General features: G+C 32.7%; 1 protein-coding gene and 2 long non-coding RNA genes across 3 annotated transcripts; 2 read left to right on the top strand and 1 right to left on the bottom strand.

The window, feature by feature from the left end:
- The first annotated feature begins 1,737 nt into the window (after window positions 1-1,737).
- On the top strand, window positions 1,738-16,226 carry LOC105840238 (homeobox protein Hox-B1a). Its single transcript, XM_012687121.3, has 2 exons — window positions 1,738-3,331; window positions 15,056-16,226. Exons 1-2 carry the CDS (start codon window positions 2,389-2,391, stop codon window positions 15,538-15,540), a joined length of 1,428 nt encoding a protein of 475 aa, XP_012542575.1. The 5' UTR covers window positions 1,738-2,388; the 3' UTR covers window positions 15,541-16,226.
- A 1,692-nt stretch (window positions 16,227-17,918) lies between these two features.
- Window positions 17,919-21,599, top strand: LOC118644894. The gene is made up of 2 exons (XR_004962673.1): window positions 17,919-19,020; window positions 21,475-21,599. It is a non-coding gene; the product is annotated as an uncharacterized LOC118644894 (long non-coding RNA).
- LOC118644893 lies at window positions 20,889-22,178 on the bottom strand. The gene is made up of 2 exons (XR_004962672.1): window positions 21,913-22,178; window positions 20,889-21,535 (listed from the first exon to the last, which is right to left on the bottom strand). It is a non-coding gene; the product is annotated as an uncharacterized LOC118644893 (long non-coding RNA).
- Window positions 22,179-23,412: the final 1,234 nt, after the last annotated feature.

Here is a 23,412-nt window from a genome sequence, read left to right as displayed (position 1 = left end):
TAGTAAAGTATATAAAATAAAGTGTACGATTTAACCCAATCATATCAGGCATTGTTTATACATTATTATTAAATAAAGTGTTATAGTTATATAACTATTGACATAAAATATGTAAATTAAGTTCAATTTTAAACCACCAAATTAAATTTAATTAATTATACGATATTTTACATAAACTGTTATAATTACGAATCTTGATAAACCTGATATTTATGTTTCTAGATTTAAGCTTTATTAAAATCGACTTCAAAATAATTAGACATTGCATTTTGTTTTATTTATTCTATCTTTTTCAAATTTAAAATATAATAGACAAAATTTATTATATTTATTTTTTGATTATTTAATATTGCTTATGCTGATATTTTTACTAAGAAAAAATAAATAAATTTATTAAAAAATTATTATTAAAATGTAAATAATATGACAAAAACACAAAATCTTTGCACGTGCATTAAACTCAAGGAAATATTATTGACAGTATTGAATTGTAGAATATAATCTTATTATTGTAAATATTATATATCTTACATATCTTACATAATTGTAAGTGATATTATATACATCTTACAATTATGAAAAGTTATATACAATTACAACACTATTTAATTATGTCTTTTTCAACTGTATTAAAAGTATTAATTTTTAATTTTACATTTAACTCAGGTTAATATATATAAAATTTTTATATTAACTAAGTAGCATATATTAATAAAAAATAAAATGTTTTAAATGGAGATCCGCTCAAAATAGGAATTCTTTATAAATTTTGAAAAAATTTTTAAGTTTTTCAGAGATGTGGCGTCGAATGTGACCTAGTCCTTCGTTATACCTTTAGAAGTAGTGTATTGTCATGTCAGGGTTTCGACGACGTGAGGATGATGAATATCCTAGCAGTCTGAAGAGTCACAAATTGTTTCGTGCGTCGCGCGCCTATGTGACCGAAATATCTTTCTTATTTATTAGCATGACACAGCTACCAAATTAAATTATCTATCTCCACTTTTCTTTAGAATTATAAGTCTATACAAAAGCTATCTTTAGACATTATAAATTTATACAAAAGCCATCTTTAGAGATGTATTTTATTTATTTTACACCTATAATATAAATTTTTGTTTCTTTTAAAAATAAATTTTTTAAGAATAACACTAAATTTGATCATCAACGAGCTATTCTTAGCAGTTTAATGTTTTTAACCAAATTAAATAGATTATTTGTACACAGTAAATCAACTATAATTAAACTATCAACCGTCAGGTTATAATAAAAACGTAGGATGTTGGTACCTCGGTACCTCAAGGCAAGCGAGACACGCAAGTACATAGAAAGACCCGTCAAGAGCGTGGAAGGAAAAAAAGGCAGAAGGCACAAAACAACCTATCCAGGGGATAGAAGGGCGGAGGTTGCTTGCCTCCGGATAGCATAGAAGGTGGGTACCGAGATATAATACCCGACTCCTACCCGCGACGATAAGTGTCAACTGCAGCGTGCCAGATAAAAAGAAGGAACGAAAAATAAAATTCACACTGGTGATCCATCATGAGGCAGTGGACTCGGGGCGCGCAGACTCGCCCATGATTGGCTGGTACCGCCCAATCGCCATCACGTGACTACATCTATGTACCGCCCATCGATAATGGAGACTCCCCCTGGAACTAACCTGACACAGCGCAATACCTCCACTCAACGTCTGGGTGATACGCCCAAGCAAGAGAGAGAAGGAAAACTTAAACACGCCAGACCACTGCGGGTCAGTCTCACCTGTGTGCAGCTTTCCGCTACGCTAGTCCACCTCACCAGTCCACTCCAACGGCCCATGTTGGACGGATCGACTGCAAGAGTGTCCGCACGGATTATTTTTGCTGACGACGGTTAACGTTTTCATAGTGCCCGCGAATTAGCATTATTAACTATGCTCAGTGAACTTTTATCTACTCATTTTTCAGAACATATCAAATTCAAATTTAAATCTTAGATATTTGTAAAATTTTACAAAACTATATCTTCTGCGTGATTTTAGTGTTTACTTGTGACAACTTGAAGATTTAATATTTAGTTGCCTCTGTGATTTTGTATTTTGTGTAACCTGTGGACATTTATTGTTTTATTTAAAACTTTTACTAGAGATCTCTGTAGTACTAATTAATTCTGTCGCGACTTTGTTTAACGGGACATTGTTTAATGCATAAATGTTTCTTCTTCTATAGTATTATGTAAAAGTATAGGATTATGAATTTATATACATAGTGTTGAAATAATCAATTAAGAAAACAGTGTATAATTTTAGCCATGATGTAAATCATCTCTCTTGTTTCGAGTTGGACAGTACGCATCGGAGTTGCCGAAACAGTGGGTGGCCAATTGATTCGTCTCTCCGTTACGAGGATGATGATGATGGACATGGGCATGTACGGGACCTATGGCAAACCTGACTCATATACTAACTATGTGTTCTCGGGTCAAGGAAATCATCACCATCATCACCATCAACCTTCATCTGTCGGCGGTCACGTGTCTGTGCCTCCTTCCCCGGAGGTAGCTCCAACTCATTACTACCCCCAGACTGCAGTGGCGCCATATTCTTCATCGTCTTCCGAGAGTTTCCTAACTGCTGACTCGGGCACGTCGTCCAGTACGCCACCTCAAGGCTTCTACTCTCCGACGGGTGCTGTTCTCCACGAAAATGGTTCTACCACGGCGATAATCTCCTCAGAGAATGGTTTGAGCTACACTAATCTAGATTACGCGTCATCCTCATCGTACGCGAATCAACAGCAACATGCAGTAGCTTCGGTGGACCCGCATCAAAACTACCACGTTCAACAGCCTGCTTACCGAGAAGATCCTCATCATCATCATCATCACCATCATCTACCAGGTGGTAGCAGCCTCCATCAAACTACAGTACCCTCAACTAGTCATTCAAGGACGGAACACGATCAGCAACTCCATCATCAATCCTCTAGTCATCACCATCATCATCACCATCATCATCATCATGAACCGGATTATCCAATAACAGTTGGTGCAACTTCGAATTATCTTCATCAACTATCCTCCTCCGACGAATCTTTGCATTATCAAACACAGATTCAACAGAGCGAGTTTTCCACGCACCCTCCGGGACATTATAAAGAAGAGAGCTCGGACACAACTACCTATCATATTTTACAGCAATCCAGTCACCTTCAACATCCCCATCAGCATGGGCACCATCATCAGCAACAGCATTCGCACGCGCATCATTCGCAACAGCAGCAACAGCAGCAGGCGCAAGTACCCACGTATAAATGGATGCAGGTCAAGAGAAACGTACCCAAGCCAGTCGGTAAGTGGCCACTATCTACACTTAGATTAAATTTCCCTTCGAGTCGACGCCTATGTGCAGCGAGCAACTAGCATGAAATTAGATATTCTGTGGGCGCGATCCAGTAGTCATTCGTTAAACTTTGTTCATCGCTTGATTAGCTTAGAGTACAAAGATGCAAATTCATGACTATCTTTCACGACCATGTTTTTTAAGAAACAGAATATCATAACAGTAGTATATTATGATCGCGGGATAACATGGCACTGCTTTCAAAATTATGTTTTCAAAATTGTTTTTTTTTTTTAATTTATATATCTGTACGACAAATTATGAATATTAGAAATCATAAGTACATCTTTACTTTGAGTGATATTACTAAAATCAAATTTTTTTCTGTAACTTACAAAAAAATTATTATTATTATTTATAATATAAATTAAATTCTTGTTTCATATTTATCATTATGATGTTTATAGTGCATTTTACATTTAATTAAAATCTAATTAGACAATTTCACAAAATATTTAAAGTTAACTATTAATTAATTGTATATATAACTTTTTCTATTGAAAAACTTTTATAAAATTCTCTATAAAAGTTCATAGACATACTGATAGCTAATGAAGCAACCTTAGTTCCTGGAACCACAATTTGATTCAATCGTATCTTGTTAAAGACACATTAAATAAATTCAATTCATCGAAGTATCACTTTGTAAAGTAACATTAGATAGAAGATCAACATTTTTACGTAGATAGTCTTCAATTAAGATTGACAAACAAGGCGGACAGTTTGTCAAAGACAGAATGTGACATGCTATTCCGTAATCGGCAAGTCAGTGACTTTCAAACAATCTGTATAAGAATTAATAAAGTGCGACACGTAATCTCGGTTTGCCATAATCATTAATCATACGCGTACCACCCAATAATACTAGCCTTATGAGACCTTAATGTCATTAGCCTGCAATTTGCTACCGTATTTCTTATTGATTTTTCTTATCTTCATAGATAATGTTTACATAAATATACACTTTAACTCTAGGAAATTAAATTAAATTTGTTACACCAATATGAATTCAATTTATTAAACAATATCTCCGTTTGACCATTCTTAGAAATTTTATTTAAATCTAGTATCTATTATGTATTACTAATACATAAATGTAATTACACTTTTATCGAAAATACAATCATAATAAATGAGTAGCAAATGAGTATATAATAATAGGTTTGTATTATCTCATTTGTGAAACCAAATCGTACATGGATTTCGAGATAAGTAATGTTTTCCAAGATATTTTTGTAACAAAAATTTATCAGTATCACGTGATATCTTAGACTTTCATTTATACCTATAAGATCGACGTAAATCCAGTATAGATAAGATTATACACAAGAAAGAAATAATAGAAAATATTGACACTGTATGAATATCTTTCCATCACACTATCATAGAGCAATTAAATATTAACAGGCTTATCTATAATTCCAAAATATGTTATCATTATATAAAATATTTATCATTATATATAAATTGTATCTTAAACTAGCTTAAAATAGCTACCTCCATACATTTTCTAACTTATTTTAGTTACAATTGTCCTATATTGTCCTATAATAAAACAAAATAATATCTCTGTATTTAATTTTTTCTTCGTTTCAGCTAATACTCATTTAAGGACCGGTAATTCTACCTTTGAATGAACTATGTGATAAACTATTTAATAGATAAATGCTTATGTCTCACATATAATGGATGTGTGAACATAGACATTTATCTATTATTAATTCACTACGTAGTCCATCTAGAGATGGAATACTCAGCCTTGAAATTTACTTATCTACTTTCTAAATCTGAATCAATAAAATTGTACTGTTTTGCAGTGTTATACCATAACTGTGATTATCAGCAACTATTTATTATTCTTTAGTGATTTCGATTAAAAAGAGGATACTCTTATTGATCGGAATCAGTATATTATCGCTAAAAGACAGTGCATATATCACTAATGCAGTTAAAAATGTAATATTGAAATCAGACTTTTCTTTAGTGAATACTACACTGATTCCAATTTAGAAAGTAATATTCGAAAAATAAAAGAGGTAAATCTATAAATATTTAAACAAGAATTTGAATTAATTTTTTTAAAATAAAGTTTATTGCAAATTTGAGATTTTAAAATCATTTAACAATCAACTTTTTTAAGAAACATGTCACTCTAAATTACATGCAATAAAAGGATTAATTGCAAATGTATTTTTAAACACCGTGAATGTGCAACTTTTATTTCAATCTTTATATGTATAAATGTGATTTGTCAGATACATTCTACAATAGTACAGAACGCATTAACAGATTACGATAAAACATGTGATTAAATAAAGCCATCTCAAATTTATCAGATTAATTCCTAGTAGTGATAAGATAACAGATTTATTAAATAAGTATATGTATTAAATAAGTATAAAATTTCAAAGTATTAAACATGAGAAAAACGCATTTACTTATGTTTTTTTGTTTATTGTAATGATTATTTTTATGATCTCTTTTGTAGTAAACTATTTATAAATTTACAATAATTTAATTAATATCTTCAGCTAATAATTAATTAAATAAAATATGTACAGAAAGTAATTACACAAATATTTAATAATTTTATTAAATAATTTAATAAAACTGTAAACATGTATAATAATAATATAAATATTATAAATTAATTCACAAAAAATTTATTAGTTTTAATTACTTACAATTTTTTTTATAAACAAAATTTTGTTACAAATAAATTAATTTGAAATTAGACAATGAGTATATTTACATCTTAAATTAAATATTATAATATATATAGTATGTAGCATGTTCTCTGTGTATATTATAATTATTACAATTAAATAATATATCTGAAAACAAACGTAACATCTCGTACTATAAATATCTCTACGTATTCATAAAAATATTTACGTACTATGTTAACATCGAATTGATGACCATGAAAATGACGTAGCATGGCTCATTGAAAATAATGCCTAAAAAGGCCGGAACAGTTCCCCTAACTTCACACTAATTTGCTTAACGGCCATGGTTCTCCCCGCAATCTCCTAACTCAGAGAGTGAGTGTGAGCTTAGTCGTTGGATGAAGCTTGTCGGAATTACCAGCGTTTCACTTAATAGCTCATTATAATCGAATTAATAACGCCATCATAGGCTCTAAAGGGACTGACGTTTATTGCAGCAAAGCATGCAAACCGAAATGAAACTTTGTCACCCTCGTTTAACCTCTCTCGTTTTTATTCCTGCTGTTACATCTTGATGTTTTTAGAACACTGTACAATTTAATTCTTTTAACAAATGTTTTCCTACAATTTTGTCACAAATGCAATAATTCTAGTTGTTATATTATATGTAAATTTTTAGTATATATTCAGTAACTTTTTTTGTAATAATTGTCTTTACAATATAATATAATAAATAACGTAATATAATACAAAATTAATACACATATAATACTAAAAATATTTGTTTAAAGATTTAATTATATAAAAATACTTTTTTATATACATAGAAGATAAATAATAGAACTAATACTTAAATAAATAATAAAACATATAAAATTATATATCAACACGGAATACTTTAAAAATAAATAAATAAATTTTAAGAATATATTTTACTTATTGTAAGGATAAAAAAATCACATAAACGTCTAAAATGTTCATCCTTTGCAAGTTACAAACTTTTTATTTTTAATAGACTTTGGTAAGAATTAAAGTTTAAACACACCTCTTTCTGATAGCATTTTTGTGCTGGCCTAGGTTAATCACTCCGGGAGCGATTAATGATGTCATAAGGCCAATCACGCATTCTTCTGAAGAAGAAAATAACTGTGATTGGCCAGTTCTAGAGAAAAAGAATCTGAAACGGGTTAATGCAGCATCGGTCGAAAACGCCATGAAACATCTTGTGTATAGAGAATGTTCCACGAAAAAATCGAAAAGCTTTAAAAACGTGTTCTAAAAATTATTTTGAACAAAAAAGTTAATTTATATACACTGTAAAGCTAATATTTATAATGGAATCTTATATTTAAGATCTTTTTAAGTAATGTCTTAAAATGTCATCAACCAATCACGGTCATATCAATATCTTAAAATGTTACTTGAGCCGGTTGAAATAGACTTCGACTACGTATATTGGCCTAAATCAATTGAGATCAGTTATCATAGCACAATTTATAATTCTAATAAACAATTTTAATAAACAGAAAAATATATCCATCAAGCATATTTATAACTTTTATTGAATAAATTTTACTTTATTATAACGTTTTTATTAGACAACTATTATTCTTTTAATTATATTATTTGTTTAAAATATCCAGCTGCTCCTTACAAACATGTTACTGCTTTTTGTATCATATATTTAATTAAAAATTGAACAAGTATTGAGAGAATAATATTTATTTAATAAAATTTTAATAATAATAAATAAAAGTTATGTCTAATATTTTTTGCTTATTACAATTATAATTATTTAATTATTTAATTATTATTAAAATTGTTTATTTTATGATTTGACCCAAAGTGAAGTTTATATATGGTATATATAAACTTTATTACTGAGAATGACCTCTCTCTATTACTTCTATTATTTAGAAAAACACATTCTTGAATTTTGTCGGTTTTTCTGCATGCTCTGTACGCAGGATGTTTCAGTAAAAGATGACTAAATTTTAATAACATTCTACTTATTGTAAGAATAAAGAAAAATTATAAACTATATAAAAATAGATCAAAAATGTTTTTTTTTTTAAGTTATAAACATTTTATTTAATATATACTTTGGTTACAGTATACCTATATTGTATATAAACTCTTTTGTGCTTAGAGTAACTTCTAGAACACATTCTAGAATTAAGTTTGTCGATTTTCTCGCAAATTACTTTGTATTATCATTAAACTATACATTGTCACTATAGAACACAAATTGTTTTTAAAAGTAATATAATTAATTAAACGCAATTATATTTAGAGTTAATTAAGAGGACATAGGATTAATTAAACGCAATACGTTACAACGAGAAAATTCAAAAGAAGTAACGAGATGGGCGGAGCAGAGCAGCGGGGCGATTTTGCTAGATTTTGGTTGGTTAACTTTTTTGGTTGGCCGAGGACTTACAATAGCGCTTCTTTTTCCCTCCCTGCTTCCATAACATGCTTCAGAGGGTCCAGAATAGAGGGTCTCTATGGGGACGCGCCCGGTGCGGACCACCCTTAGTTAAGATTGGAGCGAGACAGGAGACGGAAAGACCGTCGTGATGCTGTCAACCCGCCCAATCTATCATACTAAACTCGATTTCTTCTCTCTATACTCAATAGCGGGATTGGCAATACTGCGCGGAGAAAAACGAGACAAACGAACGTCCCCTCGTAACATAACAGTAATAATTCCATATCTTTGTCATGGCAAGAAATAGAGAATTACGTTCGAAACCCTTGGCTTCAACACATTCTAATGCTTAAACAATACTGCATTAAGAAAAATAAGTTGTTAATTTTACTAAATCGTTCAACTTAATTAAATTTGTTTAATTCAAATATTTATGTGCTGCAAATACACATAAAAAGATTTTATTTAAGATTCAAATATTTTATGTATTTAAGTTAAACTCAAGAAATTTAATTAAGTTGAAAAATTTAGTCAAATCAACAACTTTTTTCTCAGTGTAATTAAAATCCTACATATAATCTTTTTTTTATATTCTCTCTCGCCAGCAAAAAATAATAAATAAAATAAGAAAAAACTAGATAGGGATATCTTCATGTCTATCCTTATAGCAAAATACGAAATAAATAACATTTATCGGGAACACACTTCATGGATTACTTCGCACATTTAGTATTACCCTGCTTCCTCGAAGACTATCACCTTTTAGGCTGACTTAAAATATGCATGTCGCTATCGACGCTCTGACTGAATATGCAGGGGCGGCATTTAGCATGAGGCTAAAATTCACCATCGGTTCGTCAGCTTGCTTACATTCTCTTCGTGCGCTTAGATGTATACAAATACATTCGTGATTGTATAATACATCAAAAATTAAATATAAGTAAAGATTACAACATATAATATGTTATATTTTAATTAAAATAAACTGGTTTTAACTATAAGCAGATATATTTATTAATACATTAATACTCTATATGACGTAAATTTATTGGATTTATTAGATAAGATACTTGAACCGAATTAAAGGTCCAATTAACTAATTTTATCTTTTAAAAACTATACATATATATGAGAATAGTAAAATAAATTAAGCAAGAATAAAATCTTTATTGTAATTATATGAAAATAAAAACACATCTTTATATATAATATTTATATAAATAAACAAAAGAATTAAAGAGACAAACCAAAATTTAAATATTGAACTTAATTGGAATTAGAAGTTAAAATATTATAAGATCTCAATAAAAAAATAATTAAAAATAAAAAACTAAATATTACTTTCCAAATCAGTTTCAAAAGGATTATCAATCATAAAAACAAAATCTCTTAAAATATACCTTGCTCTTTTAAACAGGACAATTTATTTTTATTTAGTTTTTAATTAATCTTTTAATCTTTGAAAATTCTAGCTATTTAAGTGCTCTTCTAGCTTTCAAAAGTTAGCAACATTTAAAAATCGTTATTCTTTGTAAGCCTTACACAAATAAATAACAATGGCTATAACAATACATACGTATAGGTCTCATTTAATAAGTACGTTGTTTTTTTTTTCAAATATGTTTAGTCCAAAAAATCGCCACATTTTTATTTTCTATTTTATATACTTAGGAAGTTGAATATAATATATGTTATAAACCATAAAATAATGTAAACTTAATAAATCTTGTAGCAAATTTTTATAAACACTTACTTGTTACGAGTTTTCATTACACTAAACGGAGATGGTATCGGTTATAATATTTCTCAGTCCTTTTTTTTACTTATTTCCTATGACACATCTTTTAAGTATATTCTAGGTATAAAACGTGTGTTTAAAATGCTAATGGGTTTTTTGTTCCACCAAATATTTTCTCACTATTATGATATAAAATTCTGTGGAAAGTATAAAGATATTGTTTATATTCTTATATGATAGAGATTTTTTATAGTCACGAGAGATTTCTTTATGAGCTTTATTGCAACATATTACTTGTGCATAAACAAGGTACTACGTACCTTATCGATTGATAAACAAAAATGCTTCGTGACTGTACGCTAGCACGAACTCAGTAATTCGCTGACCAGCAAGGTCCGGATTATCCCAGCAAACGCAATAAATGTACTTGCTAAATGTAAAATCTTCAGAAAATCTCTGATCAAGTTATCCCGCGGGACTTAAACCACAAAACGGGGCGTCGCCAGGCGTGCACGCCAGCCCTGAACTTGGGAGAGACCGAAAGGACGATAGCGAAGGGAATAAAGCGTATAATAGAAGGAGAAAGTGAAGGAAAGACGGCGGATGGAGAAACAAGGATACGTAGAAACAGAAAAAGAGCACGAAGAGCTTCAGCTGAAGAGAGACGCATTGGATAAACGGAAAAGGAAGCGAGATAAACGCGAAGGAGGGCATGTCCGATTGAAGGAGAAAAAGGAAGGAAAGTCGAGCAAGGGAAGGAAAAAGAGAGAAAGGGAAAAAAGAGAAGAGAGAGAGAGAGAGAGAGAGAGAGAGCAGAGATTGTGGGTAGAGTCGAACAACTGGCTGGGCATGTTGCGCGCCGCTCCGCAAGGGTCGCCGGCGGACGCGTGAGTGAGTGGCCCGATATCTCGCGAGGGGATCAGAGGATCGTTCGCGTGTTTCCACCCGGGCTGCCACCCGCCGAACCCGGCAACCCCGGATCCCGCAACACAACCCTGGCAGCAACTGACCCTCCTCTGACCGACCCCCTCCACCCCCCCTGCCACCCCCTCAACGCGCTGGCAGCGCTGGCTGCCACCGCTTACTCCTGTCCGAGCGCGGCCCAACAGATCCGCTCGGCCGGACTCCGACAACCGCCGCCGACGCTGTCCACGTGTCTCGCCTCACGGTGATTTTCATTTCCGCGCCGCACCGCCGACGGCTGCCCGCGTAATCTTCCTTCACGCGGCTCAATTGCCGTAGACGGTATTTACACGTTACTTTTAGCCGCAAACAGGGTACTATTATGAACTCGATAAACACTATTCTTCACAGTTCTTCATCGTTCAATTATGAAGGATTTAATAATGCACGTGTTACCTCATAGTGATTGAGATCGATAGTTTCTGGTTTTAGCAATTTAAATTTATAAGGAATAAAATGATCAAGCTTTGCGATTAATTTGTAAAGATAAATAAAGTGAATGGTAAGAAGCTTATTAAACCAAAACTGTCATTTAAATAAAGAAATTTCACGAAGGGACTTTTCGCCCCTCGAACCAACGGCACCTGTGTTACGGTTCGGGACGAGTTGTTGCGAAGAAAGCGCGCGAAACTTATCAACGACCCCCAGGAGGTGTCGTGCTGAGCCTAATTTCACCGGGAAATGCTTCAGGCATACTCATGAACGCGCACACACGTAAACGCACACACCACGCACGCAGTGTAAACGCAGGGGAACTCGGAGTGTGAATGTCGAACGTGCTGCACGCAGCCCTTCTTCCACATATACACCGTTATGGTACACAACATTGCCTTTTCGTACGCGGCTGTGACTCAGGATATTACCTATCATAATGCTGAAATCAACGCGACCGTCGGGGCATGACAATGACTGACAGGGGGTTGCGAATGGAAGGAACTGTGCCGACGAAATCGTTTTGTCAGTTCTTGCGATAAAACTTGCCGGCCAGATATATCATCTCATGAGAAAGATTTTGGCCGAGTCAGCTGGCTCGGAAAATTTCATTTTCAATTTCTCAAACTTTCGTCACATAATCATAGATTCTAATCTAATACAATTTTGGCGAGTCGTATGATTTTTATTTATGAACGAAGATACCACACACACACACACACACACACACACGCGCGCGCGCGCGCGCGGGCGCGCGCGCGAATTTTTGAATTTATGTTTTAAAAGAATGACAGCTACTTATGGGAAGTCGATCCCTTGATCGTACGGGATCATCTGCACTTATGCGTGCTCTTATGCGTCGATAGTCCCCTCTTCAAGGAACATTACGCAATTCAAATATTATTCAAAGGCTAAAAGCCGTGGGGACGATATGACGTAAGAAAAGGTGATGGTAAACAGAGGAGAATACAAGATGCTCGTGTATTATATTACAGAGAGGACAGAGATACGGGCACCAGTGGTACTTTTCCTAATTCACAGAATTTTCTGAATTTAGGATGAGACTTGTATCTAAAACAAAAATAACTATAAAACGGAAGTAACTACCTGTAAATCATTTTTAACCGTAGCTTGTAGTCCGATTTTTTTATTGGCGCATTGATGTACCGTTTCAGGATCCAGCTGTATTTGGTTTGTATATAATATCTGGATTATCCGCATCAACGCCAGCTACCCAAGTTCCTAAATAAATACGTGCATCGTGTCTTGTGATAGTTTAATCATCCATAGTTTAAAAGACAACGATATCATTACGACTTATCGAAAGGACATTTCACAACTGTAATTATAAATTCCATTTTGCTACATTGCAGCAGTATTTAGATTGCATCTAACGTTAAATAATTTTTTATATAATAAAAAATCTTTTTTTCTTTTGAAAAATTTAGCAAATTACGATCTGCCTCGATTGAGTTATAACTACACGATTAAGCTTCTCGCGTAATTGCAAAAGATTCGGGAGTAATATAATCAATATATAACAATATATAAAACGCGCGCGTGACTCCGAGAGTACACCCACGTCTTATGTAAGATCATTAAAGGTGTAAATACGCTTCTCAGCATTATTAATGATTCCCTTTATATCAAACTTATTCTCTTTTCCTCATTTTATCGATATCATTTATTCATGAATCAAACGCTTCCCAACATTAAAGATTGCGACCATTAATTTCTACATGCAATATAGCGTTGAACTTAGGGTAAAAGAGGCCGCTGACGTAAGAATTCGATGCGTGCCCGCGATATAATTTCTGCGTAACATGCACGAGCATAACATGTCGATAATACTTTGTAGTAACGGACATTCAATCTCATTTGCATATCGTATTTATTTTAAAAATATAAATTTACAGCAAATCTTTTTTCCCTTTACTGAATATTTATTAAATAAAAATATATGTCTCTTCTATTTATTATTTATTTACTTTCCTGCGCATATATGCATTAGTTATAATTTACAAAAATAAAGATTTTTCGTCGTATGGATGTAACGCCTTCGTTCTTGCCAAGGGAGATTCGTATAGAAAATCAACGGCACCGTAGTCGGTCCTCCGTTAAAGTGCTAAATTGATGAATGAGTCGCAGAAACGAGAAACATTTCATTGTATCTGGCACTGGCACGCCTAATAGAACTTGTCCAAGTTTATTATTCGGCTTGGAAAAGCGTAAGCTTAATGGCCACTAGCTAAATTTAGGACCTCGGTATAAGTGACTGATCTTTTCGGTTATATTAGAAAATTCGCAAGACATTCTCTATTTATAAATATTTAGCATATACAATGCTATTATAAAATAATTTTTAAAGCTGCAATAAAAAACTTTCAGAATACTATAACTTCCTAGAGAATAGATCAAACAAAAAATATATTATATAAAAATGTCGAAGGGCTAAGCTGGAGACATCGAAGGAAAATGTACATAATAGGGAAGACGTGACTTTAAGGCGGTGGCTTGACAGTTTTGTCCATCCCCTGCCATTAAGTAAATTGACTGCTACATACCGTAGTCTAAATAACAATCTAATTTTCATAATGTAGCCTCATCCTTCTGTCGAAGCGCGTCACTTTTATCCCTCAATATTTTAATTGCATTATCTTTATAAGATAATACCGATTGATTATTAGTAATATCTGATGGGAACATTGGTAGAGTAGAAAAATCAAAAATTTCACGTAACGACGTAGCGGATGTTTGCTCTACAGCTGATGCAATTTGATCCAGATTTAGGGCTCAACCCTACCGTTCTTTCAGCTTTGCACAGGTCATCTCCCTAAAACTGCTTCCGAACAGTGACCAGCTGTTATGGCCAGCAAACGACTGTCACTTAAAGGATTTGACTTGATCTTGATTCGACACATATTACGTCCGCGTCTGTTGCCGGTTTCTATTATACTTAGGAAGCTACATCTAAATTAAAAACAACGATCATTTTCGGTCAATGAGAATATTGCGTTTGTTGTCGTATTTGACACTCTTGAATCATCTTATCAAAAATTTTACATCTTACGTACTAGTTACTTTAAGTTTGCAAACGTGTTTCAAGTAGGTTTTTTTTTCTTAGCAGTTAATTGACCGATGAAAATTTTTTCACGAATATTTTGGTAACTAAATATTAGATTATGCGATCAAATACAACGAGAGTTAAATAAAAACAAGAACATTAATTTTATCTATTAACATCATTGTAATTCATTTTATAGAAAATATTTAATTCTCAATTGTATAATTTCCGCTAAAGAAAAATTTAACATAAATTAAAGGAACATATCAAAACTTAGCTAACTAATTTAACAATATCTCAATACAATGTCGATATAATTATATCATTACCTTGTGTAGACGTTTTACTTATAGCAGAAACAATGAATTTGTTTCAGCGACAAAAGCAAATCCTAATGTAATCGAGTTTGGTGGTGGCGCAACTGCAGGATCAAGCTCGTCCGTGTACGGAAGCACCGCCAGCGGGACAGTAAGCTGCATCGCCGGTTCATTAGCCGGTATCGCTGGGGGCTTCAACAATACAGGCCGTACGAACTTCACGAATAAACAGCTCACCGAACTGGAGAAGGAGTTTCATTTCAATAAGTACCTGACGCGAGCGAGACGCATCGAGATTGCTTCCGCGCTGCAGCTTAACGAAACACAGGTGAAGATCTGGTTCCAGAACAGGCGCATGAAGCAGAAGAAGCGTATGAAGGAGGGCCTAATACCGGCGGATAGCACGAACGTGACGCCTCTGAGCGGTGCCAGGAGCAGCAGCAATTCCCCGACGGGCTCGTCCAGCCACGAAATCGGCGGTCTCGGCTTGTCTAGCTTTCCCAGCGACAACAGTAGGGAATCACCCCCATCTTCCAAGGATTGACGCGACTTTTGCTGCAGTAACGAACGGCATTACGGTCTATGATTCAAAAACTGATAGATCTCCGATCATCGGAGCTACAAGTTTAATAAGAATCATGACGATTACTGCAGCCACAAGTCACTTAATTCACTATTTTAGGCTGCATCATGAGTATATAATACGGCAAAGGAGTTAAAACAAATAATGTCATTCTGTATCCTGAAAGTAGAGGTATGTGATATATGTATATTCGGGACACATCTATCTTCCCGTTTCTAAACTAACATTGATATAACATTGATTGTGCTCTCCATCATATTATACGAATCATATGGATTTAGAAGTGGCGAAGAAAAATTACAGCTACAAAAAGATATCAGGAAAGATTTCATATTATAATAATATTACATCCCATATCTTTCTCTTTCTCTTTTCCAAAAGCCGTCTCGATTCCATACTCCTTTAAGCTCATTAAGTTAGCTTAAAAATACTAGATTGTACATTAATTTCGCGTATTATTTATTTTGCGTTATCTTAGTTTCCAATGCGCTTTGTAAAATTGTATAAGAGTTTAAATTCTTCCTACAATTTACATTCTCTTTAAAGTTACCATGTACCTCAGTTCATAGCGATATTTATAAGTATAAATAAAAATCCTGATAATCGCGCAAATTGTTTATTAACATTTCGTTAATTTTTATAACTTTTCAGAGTATTACTCTTTCTCTCTCTCTCTCTCTCTCTCTCTCTCTCTCTCTCTCTTTCTCTCTCTCTCTCTCTCTCTCTCTCTCTCTCTCTCTCTCTCTCTTTCTCTCTCTCTCTCTCTCTCTCTCTCTCTCTCTCTCTCTCTCTCGATTTTATATTAATAAATATAACGATTACATTCAAAGTTCAAATTGTTTTAAAATGTCAACATTTTATTGACATACTTAATGTTTAACTTACTTCATCTTCTCAATTACGAAATTTTTAATTTACTGTACAATTGTAAATGAAATTTTAATTTATAACCGTGCAAAATAAATAAAATAATATTAAACTATATCACATTTTCATGTTAAAAATAAGATGAAGTAAATTGAATATTTGTCATCTGATTATTTCTTAACCCTTCCAGTATCCTACGATCAATTAATTAAATTATTTAATGATTTACCTCAAGAAACCATCTTATATTTTGTTTTTTAGGAATTAAAAAATATATTAAAAAATTAAAAATTTATATTATATTATAATTAATTAATTTAATACTATATCCTTAGTTAATTTAATAAAATAGGTGTTTCTTGTACCTCTACCTTTCTCTCTTATTTTAAAAGTAATTTAAAATTAATTTAAGAATTGAATCTATAAAAACAAAATATTTCAAGACATTCAATTCGATTCCAATAAGAAATGATTCATCAAAACAATGAATCAATATCGAATCGATGTCTTTTGCATTAAAAAATAAATTTGATTCAATGTTTTCTCGATCATCATTTCTTCCTAGGGATACTGGAAAAGTTAATTTAATCTTACTGTAAAATAATTACGATAATCTTAAAATTTACGCAACAACCTAAATGTCAAAATATATGTAAAATATCGCTATTGAAATCATAATAAAAGACACATTGCATCAAGTTAATTTTCAATTTAAAAGAGTGTTTTACAAACTAAATAATTTATGATTAATTATTTTATTGACTGTTCGAGATTAATTGAAGCTCCAATCAATCCTAAAGCGCCAAATTGGTCTAATCTCAATATAATAATATCTATCTCAATGCGTGATAACTATAGTAGACAGAAATGTTACAAAATTTTAGTAATTACCTAATGGTGATGATTTAACTAGATTTAATTCTCGGCCAACAGCGTGTATGTGTTTATATGTAAATAATATTCTACGCAAACTATGGGCCAATAAAATTAATCACAAAATACATATAAATCTCTATATAAATTAAATTAATGACTAATACCCACCATCCACAACTTAATAAGTTTCAAACTTTTCATCGACAAATTAATGAAAATAACGGCTAACATGATCGTGAACTATCAGATGGGTTGAAAGTTCGCACATTTAACGTATACAGATTAGCACAATCATACATATTTATGTGAGTTACATATGGTGGTCCATTTGAAAATGCTCCGTACCTATAAAGACATTCCTACTATGATAAAATGTCATTAGTCTATAATACCATGTAGACTTCTGTAGAAAGAATAAAATATTATTGTACTAACTAACGCTGTATTTATTTATACCCTAAGTCTACGTTAAAAAAAATAAAGTTCTTTCTATTACCAAACTTTATCGAGATACATGTATTTTTCATGTTATTTTGTGTAAATTGTATCTATAAATTTAATGTAACAAATAGAACATTAGTTAATTTCTACATTATCTTATGTATTTGATATAGAAAGTATTATGTATATATTATAGATTATAAAATATATTATCGACCTCTCCTCCTGTCCCTTTTCACATAAAAGTTATTAAAACGTATTTTAGATGGCGCCTATTTACAGCAGCAAACAACATAGACTTTATGCCCGAATCACACTCGCGTTTGGCGATTGGCGTTTGGCATCTACAATTGTCTCTTGACCAATCAGAAAACAGCTGCTGGCGATTACGATTAACGATCACAGACTTCTATAATATACTAGACTGCTAACCTTGATTCCCTAGGCGTACCAGTATATAATGTATGTACATGTTGTACATGACTGAATAACCGATCGGAATGTGTCATCTGCTATGTAATGTACATTGTTCGTCAAGTGGAATGTATATGTACATATATATATGCCAATAAATATCACATATAGTTGCTACGAGTAATTTGTTGACATTTTTAAAATGTTTATATATATATATATATTTAAAAAATGATACTTAATAATACTAATAAATATCATTAATATTAGGTTATTTTATACAAAAATGCTCTTAAAATGAGGTTATATCATTTGTTCTTTAGTTTTAATACTTAAACGAAAAGAAATGTATACCGCTTTCTTATATATATTTGGGCAGCCTTTTATCACATACCTTAATTATTGTCATTTTATCTTTTTCTTTTATATTACAAGAGCAAAAGAATGATACGTTTAACGCATAAGTACGCATAAGCGTCCAAGGAGAACGCTCTCATAATCACATAATATATATATTGTATCATACATCTCACTCACTCCTCTAGTAATCCATAGTCGTAGGACTATAAAATATTAGCCACATTCTAATCGGTAATTCAGTCTGCCGCCTATGAGCTCCTATTTGTACATACTTTTCGGGTACACACTAAATGGAGAATATATAACGAGCCTAGCAGTCTAGTATATTATAGAAGTCTGTGTTAACGATTCTCATTTAGCCGTCCTTCTATTTGTCAAGAGACAATCGTAGACGCAAACGCAATCGCCAAACGCTAGTGTGATTCGGGCATTATAAACCGGTATTCATATTCGGATCTTATATTTAAGATCATCTTAAGTACTGTCTTAAGATGCCATCAGTCAATCACAGAGCCGTATTATCATCTTAAGACATTGCTTGAGACGATCTTTAAATAAAGCCTTCGGCACACGATACGATTTTTCATGCTAAATCGCATACGAGGCGTCTTACTACGTATCCTCATTGGCTTATGATTGGTGACATAATCATCCAAGCCAGTCAGGACACGTATTAAAATGCCTCGTATACGATCTAGCATGAAAAATCGTATCGTGTGCCGAAGGCTTAAGATTCGACTATAAATACCCAGCCATAGATATGGATTGGCCATAGATTAACGTAGACGGAGCCTTTTGAAAGGGGTAGCTGATTTTTGCGGTAAGGGGAGAGTCCATGAACTTCGATCAGTTCCGTCGTGATTCGATTATGTTCGGCATTATACTGTACGTCGCTCACTCGCTCGCTCTCTCTCTCCCTCTTGCAGTCATATTCTCTCTCGCTCGCTCTCTCTCTCCCTCTTGCAGTCATATTCTCTCTCGCTCTCTCTCGAGCCTCAGATTGTATAGTTACGAACCTGGGGCCCGATTCTTGAAGTCATTCGCAAGAGAAACGTATACGCAAATACTCGCTTTAACAGAAAGTTGTAAGTTTATTGGTTAATAGCCATACAATAGCCAATAAATTTCTAACTTTTCTGTAAGAATAGAATTTGCGAATACGTTTCTCTTGCGAATAAATTCAAGAATCGAGCCCCTGTTCCCACACGAAGAAAAACAGAATATATCCACCTCTCTGTCGATTCTTATTTAAAGCGCGCGCGTCGCGATGCACTAAGGCCGGTATTCATAGTCAGATATTATATTTAAGATCATCTTAAGTACTGTTTTAAGATGCCATCAGCCAATCACAGAGTCGTATTAGCATCTTAAGACATTGCTTGAGACGATCTTGAAATAAGATTTGACTATGAATACCGGCCTAAGGCCCGTATTCATAGTCGAGTCTCAAGTCAGTACTTAAGATAATCTTGGTCAAGTCAATCTTATTCAATCAAGACCGTCTTAAGAACAATAAATTTCATAGTCGTAAAATAAGACAATCTTCACGAAGAAGATTGTGCTCAAGTAAATCTTATTTGATTCGAGATCATCTTGACGAAGATGTTCTTAAGGTTGAACTTATTTGATATTTGGCAACTTCCGTAATATTTCTGTTGGATTCTCCAATAGGAACGTTGCATTTATTATCATCTGCTCATGTTTTTACGTTATTGTCATAGTTCATGGTGCAATAAGCAGTCACTGCAAAAAGACACTACTAATTATATTATTAAGTTTAATATTAATATTAATTTATAGAATGCTATAAACAATATAAGTCGAATATTCAACTTAATAAAATTTATTAAACAATTTTTCTAATTAAATTACGTATTTATTAACAAAATGTCGTGCAAAGAAAATGTAAATTCAAGCAAAAATAAACACAACAATGGAAAAAAAGTATTTAAGTATTTAGTATTTTTTTTTAATAAGCATTTTATAAGCATTCTTTATTGTACTAAAACCTTATGTGATACATATGCGTTTCATTTATAATTTATCAATTTAATAAATGTGTTTTTATATAAAAAAATATAGCAACAATTATTTATAATCAAATCAATTTATATATTATTCATTATTACAATAATCCATTTATTTGTAATAGTAAATCTTCTGTTATTTATTTTAGCAAGTCCTTCCTTTATTATTAGTAAAATTCCATACATAATTGATTCTTTCAAAAACCAGAATCTTTTTTTAAACTCATTTTTATTTCAAAAATTAAAAGGATTGTGACCATCTCGATTATATCTTTTTGGAAGTTGTATTTGTAATTCGTTTTCTTCATTTTCTTCCTCCTCTTCATTAGATAAGTTAATATCTGGGATTTCAATATTTCTTGGTTTTTCAAAATTCATTATAAATGTAATACTGTCGCAACTTATATAAATTAGGTTAGCGTTCACTTCTTAAGTTCACTACAGACACGACTTGGCGAAGATCGTTTTATTTGCCGATATATATATCAAATAAGACGATCTTAAATGACTATGAATACGTATCATCTTAAGCCTATGCTTATATTGAATAAGAAAAGTTTATGAAACATATTTAGGCGTTCTGAAATAAGATCGTCTTGGTCAAGTCACGACTTGAGATTTTGCTCAAGTCTTTGCTTATTCGTCGACTATGAAACTAGAGGGCATCTTAAGACCAAACTTAAGACGGTCTTGGAAATAAGTCTCGACTATGAATACGGGCCATACAAGCTCTATGTTCGGCTCTTAGGCCGGTATTCATAGTCGAATCTTATTTAAAGATTGCTCTAGTTTACACCGAGCACTTGGTACGTGTATCAAGTAGTAAATTTAAACTGATCAGCCAATGATTAAATACATTCACTAGTTATTTACTATTTGATACGCGTACCAAATGCTCGGTGTAAACTAGGTCACAGTTTAGCTATAACCAGTTACGACAGTACAGTCGGAACCTTTGATGTTTATGTTACCTAGTCACGTGACCATCCGCCATGTTTTGGATTGTAAGAAAGCGCGTTATTCGAAGATATAAAACAAAAAAAGATAGTAAAAATATTTCTTATGATTCGTGTTGAATTGTTATTAAAGAGATAAGTAAATAAATAAAAAAAATTACAGAAAAAGTTAAAGTTAAATTCTGAAATGAGGTTAAACAATAATAAATAAATGGATTTTTTGGAAAACAAAAAAATTTTATTCTTGCGTTTCGTCCAGATATGTTTTTACACATGACACAGAAAAATCCACCTTTACTAACTTTACTCATTATTATAATTTATTTCAAAATAAATGATATTGAAAAAAACACTGAAGATGATTTTCATTAATAATCTTTTCAAAATAATACCTAATTAATATCGCTTAATATCATTGAAAAATTATTCACACAATATAACCTCTAACATGCAATTATCACATGTCTAGCTCATAGCTTCGTACCGCGTGGCTCGCCATGTCCGCCATATTTTAGATAGTACAGTTGACGCATGCGTCGTAAAATATTATACGAAGAATTTCGCTGACTGTCGTAACTGGTTATAGCTAAACTGTGACTAGGTCATTGGCCGGTATTCATAGTCGGATCTTATATTTAAGATCATCTTAAGTACTGTCTTAAAATGCCATCAACCAATCACAGAGCCGTATTAGCATCTTAAGACATTGCTTGAGACGATCTTGAAATAAGATTTGACTATGAATACCGGCCATTGTCTCAAGCAATGCTTAAGATGCTAATACGGCTCTGTGATTGGCTGATGGCATCTTAAGACAGTACTTAAAATGATCTTAAATTTAAGATTCGACTATGAATACCAGCCTTAGTCTATGGGATTGGCAATACCAAGCGAAACGGTGTCCATACTTAATTCTCTCTCTAAAACTGTAGGCAATTGCCAGTTCATATCTATAAGGTCTATGGCAAACAAGAGTCACTTGAATCCATAGATCTTATAGATATTGACTGGCAATTGCCTACCATGGCTACGGTCCACTTGACGCTACAAACGTTTTAAAGCATTCTTTGATTGGTCAATTCGTAAAAATCTTTGTTTCGATTAGTCAATCAAACGCTTCGAAGCATTTGTAGCGTCAAGTGGACCGCAGCCTATATGTGTAATAAGATTATGGGTGTGTTCAAGGAGACGCTATTAGCGCTATCAGCATCAGTTTAAGCCGGATCTATAATAGGTGTATTAAGCCTTATGGCCCTTATGCCATAAGAAATTGACCAATTATAATTGAATTTGAGAAGAATAATCGAATATAATTGGTTAATTCCTTATGGCATAAGGCTTACTACACTATTGTAGATCCGGGCTTATCCTAAAGACCTATAATAAAAGATTCGCCAATAGCAAACACAATTTTGATTGGTTACTTGAGTCACGTGGTTAATTAGAGTTCGTTGGTCTGCTTGGGTTTGCTCCGAGTAGACCCAGAACAGACAAAACAAACAATACTTGTGTTACACTGTGTCTTGCTGAAAAGCACACTTTATAATAATGAAATTGTTTAGTTTTATACCTGTCTAATGATACGTTCCACTCATAGACATAGTAAGTATAAACTAAGGGCCACCGCACAAACTCTTCCATAACGCGTTATGTTACGTTAAGTACTCTATACGAACCTAAGTTGTACTTAAAATTTAACTTAAATCAACGCACAAAGAAATCCTTAACGTAAGAACTTACGTTAAGGATTTCTTTGTGCGTTGATTTAAGTTAAATTTTAAGTACAACTTAGGTTTGTATGGAGTACTTAACGTAACGTAACGCGTTATGGAAGAGTTTGTGCGGTGGCCCTAAGCATTTATTATTAAGTGTAATGCATACGAAAAAAAAGA

Source organism: Monomorium pharaonis, chromosome 3 (genome assembly GCF_013373865.1).
Source record: "Monomorium pharaonis isolate MP-MQ-018 chromosome 3, ASM1337386v2, whole genome shotgun sequence".
Lineage (NCBI taxonomy): Eukaryota > Metazoa > Arthropoda > Insecta > Hymenoptera > Formicidae > Monomorium > Monomorium pharaonis.
This window is presented reverse-complemented; position numbering and strand designations above follow the sequence as displayed.